General features: G+C 43.5%; 1 protein-coding gene across 1 annotated transcript in view; it reads right to left on the bottom strand.

The window, feature by feature from the left end:
- Positions 1-23,474, bottom strand: part of LOC143995975 (serum paraoxonase/arylesterase 2-like) — a 32,004-nt gene extending 8,530 nt beyond the window's left edge. The window contains exons 1-7 of the mRNA XM_077490757.1: positions 23,323-23,474; positions 14,892-14,965; positions 12,989-13,044; positions 11,784-11,952; positions 8,803-8,929; positions 6,520-6,720; positions 2,027-2,108 (exon numbers count right to left, since the gene is read on the bottom strand). Of these exons, the coding sequence (XP_077346883.1) occupies positions 2,027-2,108; positions 6,520-6,720; positions 8,803-8,929; positions 11,784-11,952; positions 12,989-13,044; positions 14,892-14,965; positions 23,323-23,387 (774 nt within the window). The 5' untranslated portion in view covers positions 23,388-23,474. The remainder of the gene's footprint in view (positions 1-2,026; positions 2,109-6,519; positions 6,721-8,802; positions 8,930-11,783; positions 11,953-12,988; positions 13,045-14,891; positions 14,966-23,322) is intronic.
- Between the last annotated feature and the right edge of the window lie 894 nt (positions 23,475-24,368).

The following is a 24,368-nucleotide window of genomic DNA, read 5'->3' as shown; positions in this document are numbered from 1 at the left end:
TACTGTGTTCTGACACAGCCTGAATATTGAACATGGCAAAGCCAGTCCCTGGGGACGTGTACCCAGAAGGTGTCTGGGATGCTGTTAAATAGTCTGGAGCCCTGAGGAGATTGCCGTTCTCCCTTTCGTGGGAATAGATCAGAGAGCTGAAAGGAAGAGGGGGCTGTTTGCCTCTGGTGCCCCTGGGACTGGATGCTAGATTACTTTACAAAAGGCTGCAACTAATGGACTAAACCATCTCATGGTTCCAGGATGTGAATGAAAGACTGTGTTGCTGCTGTTTAGAGAGCAAGAGAATTGTCCTCTGCAGAATTGTGCGCAAGCACTTTTGGAGTATCTCACATCACCCCTAATCCCCTCCAAGGTTTCTACAAACAATAAATTGCAAAAAAAGACAAACCCTTTGACTGTTCAATGAGCTAGAGTGAATGAACTGTTGTGTACCTGGCTGCCACTGCACTGAGTTGAGAAAGAACCAAGTTAATCTAAGCGGCTCCTATGGGGGTAGCACTACACAGGTGAGAACTAATGAAAGAGAACACAAACGTGGCATTGATGGTGTAGTAGGGGAAAGGCTGCGGATGGAGGAGCACCAGAGGGTGAAGCTGAGCCCAGAATGAAATAGGGTTCCAGAGGCCCCTAGGGCAGGTGGGTCAGTAACCCCTGAGGGCTCAAAGAAGGCTAACTAAGCTGTGACAAACTATCAAATGTTATTCAGGGGGAGGTCAGCATGTCCCAGTATACAGGTGAGTACAAAAAGCAGTCCATGGGAGCCAAGTGGTCCTTAATTTTCCTCTTTAAAGTAAAGGGAAGCTGTGAAATATTCAACCTATCGGATTTTGTTTATTTCAGCAAACCATAAGGACACTGTTGTGGTATCTGTACATTTCCATATTGCTGGTATGTAAGGATGAACTGCTTTAAACATGTGGACTGTCAACAATTTTTGAAACTTTTTGATGGGATCTGGTAGGCGTGGATTAAATTGTCTATGGGGTCCTGTTCCAGGTCCCCAGAAGTATAGCCTAGAATTATCTGCCACACCATCTTCCAGAATAGATTGACTTACAGATAACTCCAGAAAACATGAAGGAGTGAGTGTACCAGGGTGGGAAAGACATCTCCAACAGCGACTTGGGGTTAGTGAGTACATCTCTTGGAGTAACATTAGAACCTGATACCAACATGAGAGCAACATAAAGAGATTCTTCAGCCTTTTAAAAAAAAAAAAATACTGTAGCTGCAGACTTTTATTAAAAGGACACTTACCTGTCCAAGGATCCAGAGCCGTCCTTCCCGGGAGGGGGGGGGGGGCATTCTTCACCTGTCTTTGTGTCTCTGGCGCCAGCATATTTAGTGACTCCTTGCAGGTTCACATCCAGCTTCCCACTGCTCATGTGTGAGCTACACTGTGCTGTATGAATGGTCCCGCACCCTTTTGGCACCTGTGATGTGTCCCAGAAGGCTGAGGGCAGGGAGGGGGGGGGACAGAACTTCCGGTGGAATCACTTAGGCGATCCAACTGAAAATAGGAGCGGGTACTGGTCTACAAAAACAAAGGACCCAAAAAAATAAAACTATCCAAACATGTTAGAAGAGGGTGAGAGGACATAAAGTGGAACTTCCCTTTTAAGGCAAAGTTCCGCTTTAAAGCCTGATTTCTTGATTTTTTTTTTTTGCAATAGATGATTTATAATAAAATGGCCCTGTGTGCCAAGGTGAGGGATGCTTGTAGCTCACTTTCCCATTTACAGATGAAGGGAGGGAAAAAGCCTTCAAGAGGAGCAATTAGACGTTTGCACAGTTGAGATAAAAGTTGCGGTATATATATAGTAGTGCATCTGGAGAGCCTATAACTCCCTGGGCTGAAAGTTGAAATTGAACTTAACAGAAAGAGCAAGAGGGGCAGGGAGAGAAAGTTCGAAAAAGATACAGAAAGAAAGTTCAATACTACCATGACTCCAAAAACAAATACTAAAAACAGAATAAATTAACAGAATAAAGCCAATATCTAAAACGTAATTACCTTTACAAAAGTTAGGGACCAGCTTGCATGTTTCTCATAGACATTGATTGTATGACCTATGAGGTCAACAGCATAGATAAACCTTAAGAAATAAAAAAAAAGTATATTGTTAACAAACCAAAATAATAATAATAATTATTATTACTATTATTTTTATTTTTCAATAATTTTTATTCAGTTTTTTGACAGTACATATTAAAGGCCTCTGCATTATTGCAATACAGTGTACAGTTTTTATAGTCCATCTAACATATAGTATAGGTATTAACCTCTTACTATCTCTAGGCCATTTAACAATGGCTCTATTATCAACGTTGCCTTATCTGGGTTGTCTACGTTGATTTATAGCAGACTATATAGTGGATCCTCCACCTTACTCCTTAGACTATACTCTGTATCCCTACATCAATTTCTCATGATGGGGACTAGAGTGCATCCTTCACTTCAGGAGATACTGCCTCCCATCTAACTTTGGGGAGGCCACCCCCCATATAATGGAGAGGCTCGACTCAGACTCCTCTAAAACGACAAAGGCCGCGTACACACGCGCGGACTGTTTGCCCAACCTTGTTCGTCAAACAGTTTCGGCAAACAGTCCGCTCAAAATTTGCATGAGCGGACTTGCCCACACACGAGCGGACTGTTTCAACGAACTGTTTGCCAAACAGTCCGCTCAACTTTTGAAATGAACGGACTCGCCCACATAAGGCGGAGGCAAATCCGCCCATTCCGCCCATTTCGAGCGCGTGTACAGGTAGGCGGGGCCCGCGAGGGAGACGTCGCGGGCTCCGCCGCCTGGAATGGGCTTAAAGGGGAACCCCAACGCCGAAAAAAATCGGCGTGGGGGTTCCCCCAAAGTCCACACCAGACCCTTGTCCGAGCACGCTACCCGGCCGGCCAGGAAAGGGGGGCGAGCGAGCGCGCCCCCCCTCCTGAGCCGTACCAGGCCGCGTGCCCTCAACATGGGGGGGGTCACACAATGTGACCAACCCATGTGACATATACCATGTGACCCCGCCCCATTGTCACTATATAAGTGACCGCACAGCTCGGCTCTGGCATTCCGGCCGGAGGGAGCGACGTGTCAACATCGCCTGGAGAAGAAGAACAAGAACAAGAAGAAGAACAAGAACGGAAGGCGGCGACAGCGACAGCGGCGACAGAAGACCGGGCCACCGCCTGTAAAAGAGCTACAAGAAGGCGCGGTGGCCCGGCAGAAGAACCGAAGGCGGCGACAGAAGAACGGAAGGCAGCGGCGACAGAAGACCGGGCCACCGCCTGCAAAAGAGCTACAAGAAGGCGCGGTGGCCCGGCAGAAGAACCGAAGAGGGGGACAAGACCCCCGAAGTCGGGAGAAGAGGCCGGCGGCGGGGAGGAAGAAAGCCGGACTCCTCCGCTAGCAAAAGAGCTACACACACATAGCGGAGGAGTCCGGCGAGAAGACCCCCGAAGACGGAAGACCCCCGGAGCTGTGCAATAAAATATTTTTTCCCCTGTGTTGTGTTTTTTTTTGTACTTTATTTCACAGGTGAATGGGTAGGGGTACATTGTACCCCATACTCATTCACATAGGGTGGGGGGCCGGTATCCGGGGGCCCCCTTCTTAAAGGTGGCTCCCGGATTCCGATAAGCCCCCCGCCCGCAGACCCCGACAACCAACGGCCAGGGTTGTCGGGAAGAGGCCCTTGTCCTCATCAACATGGGGACAAGGTGCTTTGGGGTGGGGGGGCCGCGCGGCCCCCCCTTCCCCAAGGCACCCCCCCATGTTGAGGGCACGCGGCCTGGTACGGCTCAGGAGGGGGGGCGCGCTCGCTCGCCCCCCTTTCCTGGCCGGCCGGGTAGCGTGCTCGGACAAGGGTCTGGTGTGGACTTTGGGGGAACCCCCACGCCGATTTTTTTCGGCGTTGGGGTTCCCCTTTAAGCCCATTCCAGGCGGCGGAGCCCGCGACGTCTCCTTCGCGGGCCCCGCCTACCTGTACACGCGCTCGAAATGGGCGGACTTTCCGAGCGGGAACAGTCCGCTCATTTCGAAAGTACAGCGGACAGGCCCACACACGGGCGGACTGTTCGCTCAAACACAGTTTCAGCGGACAGTTTTTCGGAATTTCCGAAAGACTTTGTCCGTCCAACTGTCCGCTGAAACTGTCCGCTGAAAGCCCACACACGAGCGGACTGTCCGCCCAAACACTGTTCAGCGGACAAGGTTGGGCGAACAGTCCGCCTGTGTGTACGCGGCCAAAGTGAAATGAGGAAAGGAAATCAGTGGGGCTAGGCAGCAAGATTGGGGAGGAGGACGGGGGGGGGGGGGGGGAGGAGGACTCCACGCTCCCAATAATGGCACTCAGGAAGGGTCTTGGTTAGTTATTGTCCTGGGATCATTGGTTAAATATCTGATCCAAGTATCTCATACTTTATTAAAACTTAATTTTATCTTGCACAATTGCTATTAATCTTTCGTTTAGCATAAGTCAAAACAGTTTGCGTTTAAGTTGGTCGAATGGTAGGGCTGCTGACTTCCAGTACCTGGCTATCGTAATTTTGGCTGCTGTGAATGTGAATGTTAGAAGCCGTCTATGGGCTTTGGAAGCTTCTGCTACCCTGCCACCCAGGAGTGCATGCTTTGTGGTTTTGGTCAGGTTGATCTGGGTAAGGGTGTACACAAAGTTGTAGACCCTAATCTAAAACCTCTGTACCTTGTGACATAGCCACCGGATATGGTACACCGATCTCACCTGGGCGCAGCCCCGAAAGCACTCTGAAGTAGCGCCAGACTCAAATGTGGCCAGTCTAGCCATATACTACCTTAATAAAACTTTATAATTCGTTTCAATAATTGAGGTGTTGATAAGTGATCTAGAGGCTGCCATTGCTATTGAGTGCCATTCCTCGAGGTCCAGAGTTTCTTGTAGATCATGTTCCCACTGTGTCATGTAGGATAATTTTACTTAGACATGTGTTAAAATAGTATAGATTGCAGATATATGACCCCTAAGTTTATCATATTGTCGACACATGTGTTCCATGGGGGTCATTGTCACAAGGTCACCCTTACGTGATAGAGTTTGCATATAATAATGTATTTGAGTGAATCTATAGAGTTCAGAATTCGTTAGTTGGTATTTTTTTATCAGCAATCTTATGGATAGCATGCCTTTTAGGTCACAAAGATCTGCAATCCCTAGAAAGCACTTGTTAGACCACCATTCAAAAGTGGGGGGGGGGAAACTCTCTGTTTCTCAAGAGGGGTGCTAGTGGGTTGCTGGGCGAGTCCTCGCAAGTCTGTCCCAAATGTCTAGCGAGAAGCAAAAAGAGGGGCATAAGATAGTTGGCCTCTATTTTGTTGGTAGCCACATGATATGCAAGATTGGATTGGGATGACAGGAATACGATTCCATGGTCAGCCATAGTGCCTGGGGTTGTTGAGAGTGGAATTTAGTAAGTTGAGCCAGTTGGGCAGCATAGAAATATTTCTGCAGATCAGGTAATCCTAGCCCTCCCTTCTGTTTTGGTGTGAATAGAGTGCGTTTGTTCAGCCTGGGCCTCTTGTCCCTCATATAAACTTGAGAATATTTTTTTGAAATGATAACAGGTCAGATCTGATTAATGCCAATTAATACGAGACAAGTACAATAGTCTTGGAAGAATATTCATTTTTATCAAGTGAAGTCTGCTGAATAACTATGGAGGATGGATTTGCCACCTAGCTAGGTCCCCTGACAGGCGTCTGTATAGAGCAGGGTAATTGTGTGCATATAGGTTGTGTAGGGACGGGGTCAATCGTATTCCTAGGTAAGGTAGGGCTTCTGACTCCCATTTTAATTGTGTGATTATTAAAGAACTTCCTGTGTAGAGATCAGCAATGAGATATTTAGTGCCCTTGATTTGTCGTGATTGATTTTAAGGCCCGAGATTTCTGAAAATAGCTTGAGGATTGCATATAGGCTGGGGAGGAAGGTGATGGGCGAGGACTATGTCAGCAAGAAGTCATCTGCAAATAGTAAGCACTTGTGCTCTCTATCTCCATACTCTATACTCCTAACATCTGGACAAGAACTGATCCTTATTGCCAGTGGTTCCATTGCTAGAATGAATAGCAGTAGGGATAAGGGACATCCCTGCCAAGTTCCTCTGGTAATGTCCAGGAAGCGGGGGGAGTACCCCCTAAGCAACAAAGATGCCGTTGTTGTATTATATAGTGTTCGAAGGAGCGATAGAAAGCGTTCACCAAACCCAAAGTGGGATAAAATATCCAGTAAGTAGTTCCATGGCAGGGTATCAAATGCCTTCTGGATGTCTAACGAAAGCAACATGCCCTGTCTAGGTCCCTTGTGGTCCCAGTCTGACTGAATGGCTGAGATAAGGTTTATGATTCTGCAGGTCTGATCTGACGCCCGGGGACAAAGCCTGCCTGGTCCGGATGAATGTATTGTGAAAGAAAAGAGTTTAATCTATATGCTAGTATTTTTATTTTTATTAATGAAAAAAGTACATACTTTTTATCATTTGATATTTCGATTCCGTTGGCCATGTAGAGTCCCGATACCACTTCTCGGACATCCCCGGGACTGTAAAACACCACGTTTGACAACTGTAATCCAAGGAGATTTTCTAAAAATTTCATATGCATGCTCTCAAAATAATGATCATTAGTGGCATAAAAGCTCTCCGGTCCAACAGCAACAATATCGTTCACACTGTAAAATAAAAAACAAAAACATTTTCTTACACCAGTGGATAAAATACTTTTCTTAGACGCAATACTAAAAGTAAATAACAAGCACCATGAGGTGTTGTTGTCACATTTCTTAGCCAGAAGCTCCTTGCCTGTGTGCCTCTCTGATCCCGGTTTCACTATGGTTGACACAAGGGCTTGACTTTTTCTGACTTTGGAGCTATTTCCTGCCCACCCACTGTCTCCTAGTCCATTGGGAGTGTCTATACTGGCCATTGAGGCAATCTTATTGAGCATGCACGGTATGCATCACCAGGACAGTTACATAATCCAGTCAGTGTTCCTGTTTTCTGACTCTTAGCTATGGGGGTTGCTGCACTGAAGGTTTCAAGTTTGCAGTAGGTGAGTTGAAGTTTCAGGCCATGTCCTCCACTTCTTACAAGAAAAGGGCGCCTGAGGTCCAATAGCTGACTATATAATTAAAATATTATAACCTGTTGAATTTTCTTGTTACGGTATATGTAGTACTGGACATATACGGGTGGGTGCAGACATTTTGAATAACTGTCTGTGGTGTCTACAAATTTTTACGATCCCATATACTGAAGTTGAAAATGTAAACAGAAGGCACAAACATTGCTTTTTTTTCACTGCTGATTAGTCAGCCTGCCTCCCACTACCTACTGCACTGGAACACAGCACTTCAACAACATTGATTTCCTTATAAATTCAACGCCATCTAGTGGCCATAATGTGGTATTTTTCCTGAAATGCCTCAACCAGGAAAATATCACATTATGGCCACTAGATGGAACTGAAAATCATAGGAAATCATTGTAATAAACAAAATATGGTCACAATTAGTTTAAGGCTAAATGCTTGTCACATTCATCCAGCAATCCCCTTAGATTACTTAGTGATACACAACGCTGGATATACTATTACAGTCAAGATTGCACATAGAGAAAAAAAACTATTATAAATTCAAATTGATACAATTATAGTGAAAATCAAAAATTCATAAAGGTGAACCACTAATTCAAAAATGGAAAAAAAATAAAAATATAAATGATAGTTATAAATGTGTCCAAAGTCCAAATCTACTGCTGTGATAATGACAATCTTATGTGATCCAATTCCATTCCAGTTCCATTTATAAATTAATGGTTCACCTTTACGAATTTTTGTTTGTCACTATAAGGGCGGCAATTTGATTTTATACTTGTATACAATTTGACTCGTTTTTTGCCAGCTGCTATTTTCGGATCTACTAGGGTGAGTTATGTTATCTTTAGAAATAGACTATTGTGCCGGTTCGGGACCCTCACTGGCATGACATTAATGGATAGGCAGTACTGGGGAATTAAGATCACTGGAGGCACCCCAGTAGCGATGTTTTAATTTACCCTTGGGAGGCCGTGCACTGTCTCCAACCATAACACACCCCTGGGATACTGTGGTATGTAACTAACTGTGTATATCCAGATGTGTGTAAGCTGTAACTGACTGATTGTACCCGATGCTTTGTACCCGAGCCTGCTCTTGAAATAAATAAAATAATTGTAAAAAAAAAAAAAAATAGACTATTGTTTTTTTGTTTTTTTGTTTTTTATTTTGATTGATTTACCATTTAACATCTTTAATGGACTGCTCATCCATAGCATTACCAGGAGCAGCCATTTGCAACCAGGGGTCCCTAGGTTTCTCCAAATGTTGCTAGGGGTTCCTTAAGCAGTGGCTGATTGACCTCCTATTTCATGAGCTCCACATGGTTTCAGAGCCAACAACACTTGCATGACATCAATGATCTTGGGTCTAAAATTATTTTAACTGCCTATAAGGGGGGCATTTTCCCCACTGGCCAACAATGAATCGGTTTAAGCAAGGGAGTCCCTGAAACATTTTTTTCAAGGGTTTCTCTGGTACGAAAAGTTTGAGAAAAGATGAAAAATTTTAAGCCAAGGTCTAGAGTTAAAACAGGTGGAAAGAAGGCTCCTACAGTACAAATAAAAGGCCAAAAAAAATACAAATATACTCAGTAGGCCCTCATTTTGTTTTACCATACAGGCTTGCTCAGAATGTTAATGTCATTTTTCGAATATACCTGTACAATAATGGATGTTTAATGGTCTTCAGGTGTAGGAGAGATTTCTGCTTCTCATCAAATTTAAATATTTCAATACAGCTTTTGTGGTCAGGATGATTCACAACAAAAAGGTAAACCGTGCCATCTAAAAGAAAGAGTCAGAGGTCCTGAGTCTTGACCAAGCAATACACATTGCGGTATAAATAATAAAAATATCCACAGGTCTACAAATCATTTGTCCTGTCTGAAAGTTCATTCCCTCCTCGCTCTAACTAGTGAAAGCGTGCAATGTGTACCATTTGAGGCATTCCACCTTCCTGTAGGAGGCTGCACATTACAGTTTTGTATTAATGTGCACTACTGCCATGTTGGAGAAAATGCTCTCTGTGGAGTGAGCATTTAGAAGGGAAATAGATATATATGAAAGTGATGTGTATTTATAAGATACATTGCACACCACAGTAATAATGCAAGGAAAATTCAACCTTTGCCAGGCAGGCTGCACAATGTTGCTCCAAAGTACCAAGGTTGGTTAGAGATTAGCCAAAGGATTGTTATCCATCAAGACCTTGAACTGGTTCCCGCCAGGTATTTGGCAATGTGTTCGGTGACTGCCCACGCCAAGGTCACCAGATAATAACTGTGGTCTGGAAGGTCAATGCAGGTCATCCCCTACAGGCAGGGGCAACACCACCTTTTCAATACAAAGTGCCTGCCTGCCATAATTACATTTAGTAAAACACAGATGTAGTAGTAGAGTCCCCAACAAGAGTTTTGTCTATATTTTGGTGCCAGTAAGTGTTCCCATGCAGAAGTCTCATAAATATTTTGCCGCTCTGCTATGTGTGGACTCCCCTAAAATTGACCTGTTGTGGGAACTGTGGAAGGCAGACCTTCCTGACCTTGAAAGGGAAGACTGGGGGGATAGTACCAGGTTGCTGATCTCATCCCGGGATAAATTGATTCAGATGAAATTCTTGCACAGATTTTACTATACACCCCAGAGACTGCACAGAATCTACCCTCGGACACCACAGGGTTATACCCATTGTAGAGATGGTATAGGCACGTATATACATTTGTTCTGGAGCATTCTGAGGGTGGCTCGGTTTTGGGTGGAAGTTATTGAACTTATTAACTTTCTCCTCCAGGTCCCCCTCTTGGCCTCTCCCGAACTGGTGCTGTTGGGTATTCCAGATGATGAGTTAAGGCTTAGATATACAAAAATATTGCTTTCCTATTTGTTTTTTATGCTAAAAGAGACATATACCTAAGTGGAATGCCCATTCCCCTCCCTCTGTGGGTTCCTGGGAAAAATGTATTAATGCTGCCCTACCATTGTATAAGCTGACCTACATTGGAAGAAATTGTCCTAGGAAGTATGAGAGGGTTTGGCAGCCGTGGACGGCTTAGGTGGGGTAATTGCCCCACTGTCCGCTTCGGTGCTCTGCTGGAAAGGCTGAGATACCCTCCTTTTCTTTTTGGATGTTATATGAACCAAGTGTGGGACTTTCCTGCCTCTAAAAGTGTTTACAGGTATTCTATGTACATTGTTTTTTGACTTGTGGACATTGCCTTATTACCATTTTCTAATTGAGATGATGTTACTTAGATTAATTCCATGTTGCTGATGTTGTACCATGCCTTTGCTTACAATGAAGGAACATTCTGTTTGTTAAAAAAAAACAAAATGCTGCTCCATCTCAATAATTTGAAGCAATGCCTCTGGAACATACAGAGAGTCCAGTACAATTTGCGCACATGATGGACAAGATATCTGCAGCTCCAGCTCCTACTGCTTCCTCAATGCCATCAGATTCCTCCTTCATGGTCACCAGAGTACAGCCACAGACAATCACATGTGAGTTAGGAACCCTGTAATACCAAGGTCGTTCTTCGACCTCCTGGGCCAACAGGGCTCCCCACAAAGCTTCTGGATCATCTCCTGATTCCACAGTAGTCTCCATATGCAGCCCCGCCATACTCACAGTTTTTGAACTCATAGGATCCCTTGACTGCTTCTCAGACTCAGAGTCCTCCAGCACTGAAACAACACGAAATGCTGTAACTTCCACTTAAGCTGATCCATTTAGGATCTATTTCTCCATTGAGGGCAGCAGAGATTATGACTCCTCCCACTCCACAATCATGGGTTCTCCATGGACAGGTTTTACCACAATAGCACTGGAGGAACCAGTCCAGTTCTTAATAACCCCAGGTTGTGTAGGCTAGGACAGTCTAGGTCAGGGCTATGCAATTAGCGGACCTCCAGCTGTTGCAGAACTACAAGTCCCATGAGGCATAGCAAGACTCTTGACAGCCACAAGCATGAGACCCGGAGGCAGAGGCATGATGGGACTTGTAGTTCTTCAACAGCTGGAGGTCCGCTAATTGCATATCCCTGGTCTAGGTGATCCATTCCAGGCTGATGCACATCTCCAGGCAGTGATGTATCTTATCCTGCCTACTATGCCAGATGTAAGTGGGGCCTTGATTCACTGCCAGCAACCACCATCTTGGCCAAAGGCCCCTCCCTCCTTCTTCAGGGAGGAGGTGGGATTCTCGCACATTCCCTCTGTTTTCAGCTGCATAAGAGCTGGGGGAGGAGAAACAGCACCTCCCAATGAATGGCTGTTGGACAAGTTTGATCATTGGAAGAGAGCAGGCTGAGTTCCCAGCACAGCTAGAGACCTGACCATGGTGTACTCTCCTGCTTAGTGTGGTCAGTTTTTAATAGGAAAGCATAGGGACTGGCAGGAATTTTACATAAAGAAAGCACTGCAACGAGAACAGGATATTTTCTCATACAAGTACACGGCACAGCAGGCACTTATCTGGAATGTGAAATGCTGGGGTTACAAACACTTTAATAAGCTTCTTGAGTAAAATTGAGGGTTTTCACCTTAGCTAAACTACTTCTGACAAATACCTAAACATCCAAATCACCAGATTGGGTTAGGGGAGTGAATGGAGAATAGAATATGGTTGTAGTTCCTTACCTGTCTCATCAACGTACGCACTGAGCCCATGAGGATTAAATGAAGATGCATCAATGCCTTCACTGAGCTGTAGTGGTTCGGGGAGAAGGATGTCGTTGTTCATATTTACAAGCAATATTTCTGCGGGTCTGTCTGGTGCAAAGCTTTTCATCCCTGGGTATTTCAGGCCCTTCAAAGAGATATAACCTATTAGGACATACACTATATTACCAAACTTATTGGGACGCCTGCCTTTACACGCACATGAACTTTAATGGCATCCCAGTCTTAGTCGGTAGGGTTCAATATTGAGTTGGCCCACCCTTTGCAGCTATAAGAGCTTCAACTTTTCTGGGAAGGCCGTCCACAAGGTTTAGGAGTGTGTCTATGGAAATGTTTTACCATTCTTCCAGAAGGACATTTGTAAGGTCAGGCACTGAAGTGGACGAAAAGGCCTGGCTTGCCGTCTCCACTCTAATTCATCCAAAAGATGTTCTATCAGGTTGAAATCAGGACTCTGTGCAGGCCAGTCAAGTTCCTCCACCCAAAACTCTCTCATCCTTGCTTTGTGCACTGGTCCAAATAATTTGGTTGGGGGGGGGGGGGATTATGGTGTGGGGTTGCTTTTCGGGGATTGGGCTTGGCTCCTTAGTTTCAGTGAAGGGAACCCTTAAGGCGTCAGCATACCGAGACCTTTTGGACAATTTCATGCTCCCAACTTTGTGGGATGTGGGATGTGGGATCAGTTTGAGGATGGCCCTTTCCTGTTCCAACATGACTGCACACCAGTGCACAAAGCAAGCTCTATAAAGCCATAGATGAGCAAGTGTGGGGTGGAGGAACTTGACTAGACTGCACAGAGTCCTAACCTCAACCCAATAGAACACCTTTGAGATGCATTAGAGCAGATACTGTGAGCCGAGCCTTCTTGTCCAAGTGCCTAACCTCATAAATGCGATTCTGGGAGAATAGTCAAACATTCCCATAGACACACTCCTAAACCTTGTGCACAGCCATCCCAGAAGAGTTGAAGCTGTTATAGCTGCAAAGGGTGGGCCAACTCAATATTGAACCCTACGGACTAAGACTGGGATGCCATTCAAATCCATGTGTGTGTAAAGGCAGGTGTCCCAATGTATTTGGTAATATAGTGTACCTGGAAAACCACTACTAATTAGATTAGCTGGGGGCAGCATCAATCCATAAATAAGAACCATTGCACTTACAGAGCTGATGAATGCCAGTCCATTGGGAAGAAGATGAATATCTTCTGAGCCATACTCTGTATAAAAAAAAAGTAATCATAGTTATTAACAATGTCACCCATCATACAAGGGCTGTCATTTCTGGCCTATTGCTATAAACAATTGCCTGTCTATTTCTGGCTTAGAGAAGCAGAGAAGAATGATTTTCAGGGAGAATGGCTTAGAAAGCCACTGGATCACCTTGAAAGCTAGAGAAGCAAAAGTACCTTCAGAGAAATCAGTAATGGCACCCTCTATACTTAAACTTTTCCTACAATGTCTAATTATGCCAAAATAAATGTACACTCTTTCAAACACAAACATTGTACAGCCAGACAATTGAGCTTTTAACTACAGTTTATGAAGAATTACAATCCAGGAATAACACCATGTCCAGATTCCACAATATATGTAGATCCTGATGAAGGAGGATTTGTGCTTAATCCCTGTAGTGTGTTGGTTGTCAATTGTTGGAGTCTTTCATTGTGATGAATCAAAATTCATATCTGGAGGGATCCTTAGGCCACGTACACACGACCGGACTTTTCTAGGGACTAGGTACGACGGTCTTTCCGAATGAACGGACTTGGCCACACACAATCACACCAAAGTCCAACAGATTCCAACGTGATGACGTACGACTGGATTAGAATAAGGAAGTTCATAGCCAGTAGCCAATAGCTGCCCTAGCGTAGTTTTTTGTCCGTCGGACCAGCACACACATGAACGGATTTCTCATTCCGGCGGAGTTCCGGTGGGAAAATTTAAAACATGTTCTATTTCTAAAGTCCGCCACATTTTTGGCAAGCAAAGGTCCGGAACCCACACACGATCGAATTGTCCGACGGACTCGTTCCGTCGGACCTTTGCTGTCAAAAAGTCTGGTCGTGTGTACGTGGCATTATGGTTTTACGCTCTCTTCCGATCACTCTATACAAGCTGTCTCTCCCATGGACATTGTTGGGGCTCCACCAGGTATAAGAAAGCCACCATATTAACCACTTGACCTACAAAAGGTTTTACCCTCTTAAAGACCAGGGCATTTTTTTTTGCTATTCAGCACTGCACTACTTTAAACCGGAGTTTCACCCTAAAGTGGAACTTTCGCATATCGGAAAAAAATTACCCCCTTCCGGTGCCACAATTGGCACCTTTCAGGGGGGAGGGGGTGCAGATACCTGTATAATACAGGTATTTGCACCCACTTCTGGGCATAGATGGCGGCAGAATCTGCGGGTATTTATGCCACTTCCTGTCCCTTCCCTGCTGTCTGCTGGGAAACACACGGGTCCCAGAGACAGCAGGGACCGTCCGTATTGCGCAGCGCGACTCACACACGTGCAGTAGGGAACCAGGTAGTGAAGCCGCAAGGCTTTACTTCCTGATTCCCATACCGAAGATGGCGGCGGCAGCACCCGAGAGTCGAGTGACAGATCGGCTTTGGGTGCCGACATCGTGGGCGCGCTGGACAGGTGAGTGTCCATATTTTAAACGTCAGCAGCTGCAGTATTTGTAGCTGCTGACTTAAAAAAAAAAAGCTCCCGCTTTAACTGGCAATTGCCTTTTCATGCAAAACTGTACGCAAACGAAATGTTTCATTTTTTTTCACACAAATGGAGCTTCCTTTTGGTGATATTTGATCACCACTGGGTTTTTTTCTTTATTGTTTATAATATAAATGAAAGAAGGCAAACATTTTTAAAAATATTTTATGTTGTATGTTTTTGAAAAAAGTGCGTTTTAAAAGTTTCCAATGGAGTATTTTTCCTCACATATCATTAGTAAAACTGATCGCTATCACCCTTAAAAGATGTCCCTCCCCATAAAAAAGAAGTTTGCAAAGAAATATAATATTTTGAAAGTTTATGAATTATTGCATACATACCAATTCCTTTCACAAGCTGACAGTTGGGAAGATCAACAGGTTCTACCTTTTCTTTGAAGTAGCCAGCTCTATGGCTGCAAAAATAAAATAAAATCATAATCAGCATAACTTATTAGGCTCTGCAGTATATTGGGCTCTACTGTACAATGGGTTGAGGTGCCATTGCCAATGAATTTCACCTTACACCACACCTAGAGCTAAAGATCTGCTGACTTCCATCATCCAATCCTATGCAAGCAAAAATGCTGTCTTTTTATTTTCCTTGCAGGTGATTGGGTACTTTTTGCACAGTGAAGCTCTACCAATTTACTAAGCTCTGGAGCAACTGCATTTGCAAAGTGCACAGTCTAATTGCCTTTAGTAAATCAATGCCATTGCCTTAATGCACAAGTATAAATAGACTCACTTATTTAGTGTCTTAACAGACCTTTTAATTATCAAAAAGACCTTTGCACTACATGGATGATGGTACATTTAAAGGGGATTGTATAATTGGACTGTAATCTTTAGATGATGAGCCAGTGGTCTCCAAACTGTGGCCCGGGAGTCAGATGTAGCCCTTTGCTTGCCTTTATTAGGCCCTCGGCATACTATTCCTCCTCTTGATACAAGGCTCTATTCCTTCTACACCAACAACAGGGCATAATTCCCGTCACTGATACCAACAATAGGGCAATATTCATATCACTGACCCTAACAATAGGGAACTATTTTTCCTACTGACACCAATGATGTGAGACTATTCCTCCCACTGGTACCAACTGCAGGGCCCTATTCTTCTCACTGACACCAATGCTGGGGCATTATCCTTTGCCCTGATACCAACAATGCTGGAGAACTATTCCTCCCACTGACACCAATTCTGGAGCACTATCCCCCAACTGACACCAATTCTGGAGCACTATCCCCCAACTGACACCAATTCTTGAGCACTATCCCCCAACTGACACCAATGCCGGTACACTATCTCTTGCCCTGACACTAACAATGCTGGGGCATTATTCCTCCCACTGACACCAATGCTGGGGCATTATTCTTCCCACTGACACCAATGCTGGGGCATTATTCTTCCCACTGACACCAATGCTGGGGCAATATTCCTCCCACTGACACCAGTGCTGGGGCAATATTCCTCCCACTGACACCAATGTTGGGGCAATATTCCTCCCACTGACACCAATGCTGGGGTATTCTTTATTCCCATTGACACCAGGGCATTTTCTATTCACACTGGCCACAGTCCAACCCCCCCCCCCCCCCCCCAAAGTTTGAAGGAAAGTAAGCTGGCTCTTTGTTCATAAGGTTTGGAGACCCCTGTGATGAGCTATACAATGGGTCTATTGAGTCCAAAGTTTAGAGTGAATATAGACAGCCCAATCTGATGACTTAATCCAACACTCAAGCAGTATGGGGTCTCATCACAGGGGACTATAAAGTGAGATTCTAACTATGGCCATTGTTACACACAAGCACTTAACAACTTCTTGGGCAAATGCCCCCTCACCTTGTTCGTGACAAGACGTCTGCTTGTCTATGGCCATAATTAATGAGCTTTTATTTTGATAATAGGCACACTTTAGACAAGGGTAACTTTTTTGACTATCTTTACTTACCTTTATTTTCAATGCTGAGTTTCTAAAATTTGTAATGTTAACTGACTTCAATGCAAGAAAAAAATAAATAAAAAAAAAGACATGGCCAAAAACTTGAACTCTGACTTATTTTGCAATGTTTCAGTAAACTTCATGCAGAACCTGAATAATGACCTCTAGGTTTGGCAAAAATATATTGTTTGCATTTCAAAATATCTAAAACTCTAAATTCTCTCTCTACTTTAAAGGACATTCGGCATTTCCAACACATTTCACAAGAGCCAGGGAGCCTTCTTTGAGTCCTTAATGCACTTTTGAAGCCAATGTGCACTAAATATGGATCTCAATGGAGATGCTGGCTGTAGTTTTAATTATGTTTCTATGGGCTTCAGCTATAGTTAATCAATGTTTATTGAAGTCCATGACAATCATTCTGCAGTTTCAAGGCCCATTTACACTGGCATACTGATTTGTACACCAACACCATGCCTATCGTCAGCCGCCCGGGATGCACAAATCTTCACTTTCAGACTGCGTTCTGATCTGGGCACCAGATCTACACAAATGTAGACTCTGGGATGGTCTCCTCAACAGGAATTGCTACCCTTACCAAGTTTAGAAGGTAGCGTTTCATAAACGGGAGACAAAGGATCTGGGTGGGCATATTAAGGAGGGAACCCCTTAGAAAAACTGTGGCCTATGCTTTATTTAATCACTTGTGCTAGTCTGAGTGCTAGCATGTAATACTCCTTCAATACCAGCCCATTTTACAGTTTTCAGTGCTGTGATAGACTTACAATTATTCAGTTATGCACCATTGTACCCAATTGTTTTAATTTTTAATTTAGACCGATAGAACTTTCTTTTGGTGGTATTTACTTACCACTATGTTTTAATTTTTTTTCTATAGGAAGGAAAAACACAAATTTGGGTTTGCCTATGTTTATCATTTATGATTTCACAGTCAACCTGGTCATTGACACTTTAAAGCCCCTGAAAACAATACCACAATCAATGGTGGTCAGTGTCACATTAAACCCCCTGAAAAGTTTCTCACACCTAATGGTGGTCAGTGGCAGTTGAACCTCCAAACTCCCCAAAAAAATATCTCACAATCATTGCTGATTAGTAGCCCACCCCACTTCCCCCGACCATGAAAGAAAATCCCACAATCATTGGCACTTTAGCACTCTTCACCATTATTCTGGCAATCTTGTATTGTTCACAAATGTTCACAGATCATAACAGAGGAAGGGGAGCTTCCTTCATTGTGAATGTGCTGAATGTTTGTAAACACTACTAGTGTTTATGCTTGTGATGACTGTGATTGATTTGCAGTGATCACAAAGTAAAGAGACAATCTGTTTGGCTCTCTACATTGTGATTGTGATCTCAGCTGTGACTGTCCAATTACAGCTGAGATCATAGCCGTTCATGGGCCCTTTAGCTGCCCGAGTGAGTTCAGAGGTACAAATCCAGCTAACTGCCATTTTTTTAGAATATGGTAGTACAACGTTGATTAATCACTTGCTGACTGACCACAGTACATTTACTGCAGGTGGCTGGCACAGACAGACTGGATCACGTACATGTATGTCATCCAGCCTGTTCCAGGTTAGAGGTGAGCAGCATGCTGCTCCTGCAACCTCTGTTTTCACCCAATCACAATGTCAACAGAACTGTTATGAATACATTTATTTCATGATTGGCCTCCAGCTATCACATGGTACCCAGGCCAATCACAGTAACCTGTACCATGTGATTAGCTGTAGCCATTCACAGCTCACTAGTTATCAGCAGTTCTAAATTTCTTCTCATTGGCTGTGATTGCCAGCTCCTACTGCTATCTCAGCCAATGAGGAGAGAGAGTCCCCGGAGAGCTAAGGCTCTCAAGCATGTCAATGGATTGCAAGGGTACTCAGGTAAGTATAAGGGTGGGCTGGGAAGCTGCTGCACAGAGAAGATTTTTTACCTTCATGTATAGAATGCATGAAGGTAAAACACCTTGAGCCTTTAGAACCATTTTAAAGTCCTTGGTGCCAGCGCCTACTGGTCCTTTAAGGGGTTTCAGATGCCAGGAGGCGTGGGGTTTATGATCATGTATCTGCTGTGATTGGCTGTCACAGCGGTCACATGATTGGAACACTCCCGAACGCAAGTAGCGTTTGGAGGCTTTCTGTTAGTCGCCGGTAACTGTGCCTGAAGTACGCAGGCCACAAGCTCTTGGCTTTATTGTATTTATATTCCGATACGCAAATATGCAGCCACTCAGTGTTAAGACTCACCCACCAAAACCATATACCCTCCAAATTAAGAAAGTGTTTAAAGCGGAACTATACTGCATCTGCGCACCACAAGCCAAAAATGCTATTTCATTAATTCTTAATAGACAAAAGCAAACTCACATATCCATCCATGTATCTGTGCTTTATTTTGCTGAGAAATCACTTAAAAAAAAAAAACTCTAGCATTTCTAGCTACTGCCATCTTGAATAAGGGCAGTAGCATTTACTTCCTGCAATCCAACTGCCCTTAACTCAGGCTTGCAGCAAGAGGGTGTGCTTAGCTAAGAAAACCCCTCTTCCTCTCCTCCACTGCTGAAGGCTCCTGGGACGTATGATATAATTTGCCTAGGCATGGAAACTAGGAAGTAACTGAAGAAATGTAAAATAAAGTTTAAAACAAGTAAATATGTTTCCTATTTATTTACTAATGCCAGCAGCATGGGAATTAAAAAAAATCAGTGTTGATTGGGAGAATGAAATTCTGCTTTAATCACTTAACAACCAGCCCATAGCCTATTAACGGCTTCAGGGTGGTTGTTTAACTCTGAGAGGCCGTTAATTAACAGCCTCCCAGAATTCTGCTCTCACGACCCGGGACCCGGCGCATCATTGATCACGGTAAACGGCCGCTCAATCATGTTATGACGCTGGTTCCTCCCTCCCCTCTCTGTACCGATCGGTACAGCGGAGGGGGAAGAGATCGGTGTCAGCAGCGCTGTGGGCTGCATCTGCAGTGCCCACATCGCTGCTCACCGAATTTAACCCCTCAATACCCTGACAATACTCTGCAATACCAGCCAATACTCTTCAATACCCTGCCAATACTCTCCAATACCCTGCCAATACTCTCCAATACTCTGCAATACCAGCCAATACTCTCCAATACCCTGCCAATACTCTCCAATACTCTGCAATACCAGCCAATACTCTCCAATACCCGCCAATACTCTCCAATACCCCGCCAATACTCTCCAATACCCCGCCAATACTCTGCAATACTCTGCAATACTAGCCAATGCTCTGCAATACTCTCCAATACCCACCAATATTCTGTAATACTCTGCAATACTAGCCAATACTCTGCAATACCAGCCAATATCCGCCAATACTCTGCAATACCAGCCAATATCTGCCAATACTCTGCAATACCCGCCAAGACTCTGCAATATCCATCAATACTCTGCAATACCCACCAATACTCTGCAAAACCCTGCCAATACTCTGCAATACCCTGCCAATACTCTGCAATACCCGCCAATACTCTGCAATACCCGCCAATACTCTGCAATACCCGCCAATACTCTGCAATACCAGCCAATACCCGCCAATACTCTGCAATACCCTGCCAATACCCGCCAATACTCTGCAATACCCTACCAATATTCTGCAATACCCTGCCAATACTCTGCAAAACCCTTCCATAAGTTGCCATACCCAGCCATACTTGGAGATACCCTGCAATACCCAGCCATAGATGCCCCGCCCTCCGGTGCTTCTACCAACTCGCCAATACGATCAAAGCCAGAATCTTTTTTTTTTATTTCAGGCTTCCCAGCCTAGAGGTGAGATGCGGGGTCTTATTGACCCCATATCTCACTGTAAAGAGGACCTGTCATCCCATATTCCTATTACAAGGGATGTTTACATTCCTTGTAATAGGAATAAAAGTGATCAAAAATGTATTTTTGGGGAAAAAAATGTCAAACTAAAATAAATAAAGTAAAATGAATAATAAAAAAAAATAAAAAAATTTAAAGCCCCCCTGTCCCCATGTGCTTGCATGCAGAAGCGAACGCATATTTAAGTCCCGCCCACATATGAAAACGGTGTTCAAACCACACATGTGAGGTATTGCCGTGAACGTTACAGCGAGAGCAATAATTCTAGCCCTAGACCTCCTCTGTAACTCAAAACATGTAACCAGTAAAAAAAATTTAAGCGTTGCCTATGGGGATTTTTAAGTAGCGACGTTTGGCGCCATTCCACGGGCATGTGCAATTTTTAAGAGTGACATGTTAGGTATCTATTTACTCAGCATAACTTCATCTTTCACATTATGCAAAAATTGGGCTAACTTTACTGTTTTGGGTTTTTTTTAAGCACAAAACTGTTTTTTTCCCCCAAAAAAAGTGTTAGAAAAATTGCTGCGCAAATACCGTGCGAGATAAAAATTTGCAACGACCAACATTGTATTCTCTAGGGTCTTTGCTAAAAAAAATATATAATGTTTTGGGGTTCTATGTAATTTTCTAGCAAATAAATTATGATTTTTTACATGTAGGAGAGAAATGTCAGAATTGTCCTGGGTGTTCCAGAACGCCTGATGGCGCTCCCTGCATGTTGGGCCTCTGTATGTGGCCACGCTGTGTAAAAGTCTCACACATGTGGTATCGCCGTATTCGGGAGTAATAGCAGAATGTGTTTTGGGGTGTAATTTGTGGTATGCATATGCTGTGTGTGAGAAATAAACTGATAATATGACAATTTTGTGAAAAAAAAAAAAGGAAAAAAAATCTTGATTTTGCAAAGAATTGTGGGAAAAAATGACAACGTCAAATAACTCATCATGTCTCTTACTAAATACCTTGGAATGCCTTCTTTCCAAATGGGGGGTCATTTGGGGGGTATTTGTACTTTTCTAGCATGTTAGGGTCTCAAGAAATGAAATAGGCCATCAGTACTTCAGGTGTGATCAATTTTCAGATATTGGCACCATAGCTTGTGGACTCTATAACTTTCACAAAGACCAAATAATATACACCAATTTGTACTTATTTTTACCAAAGATATGTAGTAGTATAAATTTTGGCCAAAATTTATGAAGAAAATTACTAATCTGCTAAATTTTATAACAGAAACGAAGAAAAATTCATTTTTTTACAGAATTTTCTGTCTTTTTTCTTTTATAGCACAAAAATTAAAAAACCGAGAGGTGATTAAATACCACCAAAAGAAAGCTCCATTTGTGTAAAAAAAAGGACAAAAATTTCATATGGGTACAGTGTTGCATGACTGAGTAATTGTCATTCAAAATATGAGAGCACCAAAAGCTGAAAATTGGTCTGGTTATTAAGGGTGTTTAAGTGCCCAGTGGTCAAGTGGTTAAGCAGATGAATCAGTCAACACATGGACATTATTATTGATTTGGTGACAATGCAGAGAGTTTTTTTTTTAATTATATTTACATGTACTAAAACAACTTTTTTAGTACATCTAAAAGTGAAAAAAACGTACATTGGCTTGTGGTTTTTGATCATCTTTTCATTTGTTTATGCACACCTCACAACTTTCTGAAATGGGAATGAGGGACACCTATTAGCAAAAGTATGTAGGCATAGGACACACCCCTGCCACACCCTCCTTAAAGGAGAATTGTATACAAAAAAATGATTGGTTAAACCCACAAGTGCTTTTTACCACTATTATTCCTTTATATTGGATTTTGGCATTTACAAATGCAGCAATTTAGAAATTGGATTTAGGCCCCTTTCACACGGACGATCAGTTCAGTTTTTCAGGCGGACCTGAACGGATGCTCCATAGAGGTCCATGAAACGTCGGATGTCAGCGGTGACAAGTCCGTTGACATCCAACCCGCTCCGATCCAAAAAAGTGTGATGGAGGAAAAAGCTATTTTTCCATCCGTCATCGGATCGGATCACTGCGGTCCGTCGTCACCCGATCTCCCATAGGGGAGAGCGGCGCTGTGACAGGTCCGTCCCTGCGCAGTGTGCAGAGACAGACCTGTCATCTTCCTGCTCAGCGGAGATCGCTCCGGCGATCCCTGTTGAGCAAGCGGATATCCACGGGGCGGATCAGCACTGATCCTCCCCGTGAGAAAGGACCCTAAAGGTTTAGCACTGGGAAACACTTTTTGAAAGATAAATAGTGCATTTTATATACAATATATAGTTCAGACCATAATGACGGACAGATGAGGAGGAAAGAGGGAAGAGGGACATTGCTCCAAATCAGGGACAGTCCCTCGAAATCAGGGACAGTTGGGAGCTATGGTTTAGGTACTGTATTGATAATACCTTTTAAACTGCCTTTTTAACATATATTTTGATACCAATAAAAATACTTTTTTCATACAGTTTTGATGGTTTGCACCCTCCTTAGAGCCCTTAAAGTCCCATATGTGAGGGAAGTTTTCTTTTTCTCTCATACATTTATTATGAGTCTTTTATAAGTTTATATAAGTTTTAGACATTTACAAGTTTATATAAATGTATATATATTTATATAAGTGAGCCATAAACTAAAACTAGCCACAATTTCACAAAATAATATCAATAAATACATCATTAGTTCATGGTCAGGATCTGAAAATGTTTAATTTGAGAAACAGTATTTACTACAGCAAGGTTTCATTCTTACATTTTGTAAATTATGGGATTTGTAGTTTCTTGGCATGTGAAAGTCTATAGGCTGCCTAAGTAGGGGTCAGGTACATAATATGCAACAAAGTGTCTCTATACAAAGTAAATGTTACCTTTGTTATTATAGAAAAGCATTCTCCTCCACCATACAGAGGGAAAGAATGTAACTTACCTGAACTGGTATTGACGTTCCCCCAGAAATCCCAGGATGACCCCGAGAAAGGTTATTTGCACCATGATTCCCTATGTCAGTGCTGCAAGAGAGATCTTGCCTGAACTGTGCTTTATGAGAACTGTGACAGTTATGAAGGGCAGTGCCTTGGTGACAGTCCAGGAAGCTGTGACAGTGACATGTGCCTAAAAGCATCAAAAGAAATAAAAGTGTTGTGCAACTAGAGATGGGCCAAACACCCCCAGTTCAGTTTGCACCAGAACTTTCGGGCATAGCAAAAGTTCAGAGCTGAAAAATGAACCCCATTAAGGTCTATGGGAACATGTAAAGATGATAATGTGATAATTACATTGTCGAAAAAGGGGCGGTGCATGGGTGACCCTAAAATGATGCCCCCCCCCCCCCTGAAAAAAGTTCTGCGGACGCCCATGGGAGGAGGCATCCAACTATACAAGGACATTAGTGAGCACAGACTGGAGTGAGAGTTCCCTAAAACTATGTGCTGCTACTATTCCTCAGGTGCTAGAGTCAGCATTGCTTAAAGGGGACATTATGTCTGGTGTCCTGGTATAGCTAAGTCCACTAACTGCTGGTGCAAGGACTCTAATCACAATAATAGGAGGAAGATTAGTGTCCTCAGATTTATAACAAAGTTACTGGAGTATCCCACAGTTACCCTACTCCTATCCAAGTTCATGTTCTGCAATAAAGTATCAGAAAAGCATACCCCTAGACTGTTCATTGAGCCAAAGGAGTGACTATCACTGTGTCTGTGGGTGCAACTGTGGATGTACCACTGCTTGGCTGTGGGTGCAACTACAGGAAAAGACCTTGGCGACCTTAAACTGCGAGCTCCTGCGGGAATGAGCACTACACTTGAATGGAGTTTTCTCTGTTGCTTTTTCAGGTAAATGGTTTTGGAGATAACTGGCTGTCATAATTGCTTCTCCCCATGTGTGGTTGGCATATCCACATCAAAAAGCACGATTCTGCCATATTGTTCTGGATTGTATGGTACTGTATTCTGGAACATGATGCTATGCATC

The sequence above is a fragment of the Lithobates pipiens genome, unplaced genomic scaffold (genome assembly GCF_037356315.1).
Source record: "Lithobates pipiens isolate NorthernLeopardFrog02 unplaced genomic scaffold, aLitPip1_a1.2 Scaffold_19, whole genome shotgun sequence".
Classification (NCBI taxonomy): domain Eukaryota; kingdom Metazoa; phylum Chordata; class Amphibia; order Anura; family Ranidae; genus Lithobates; species Lithobates pipiens.
The sequence above is the reverse complement of the archived record's forward strand: the minus strand, read 5'-3'. Positions and strand labels throughout refer to the sequence as shown.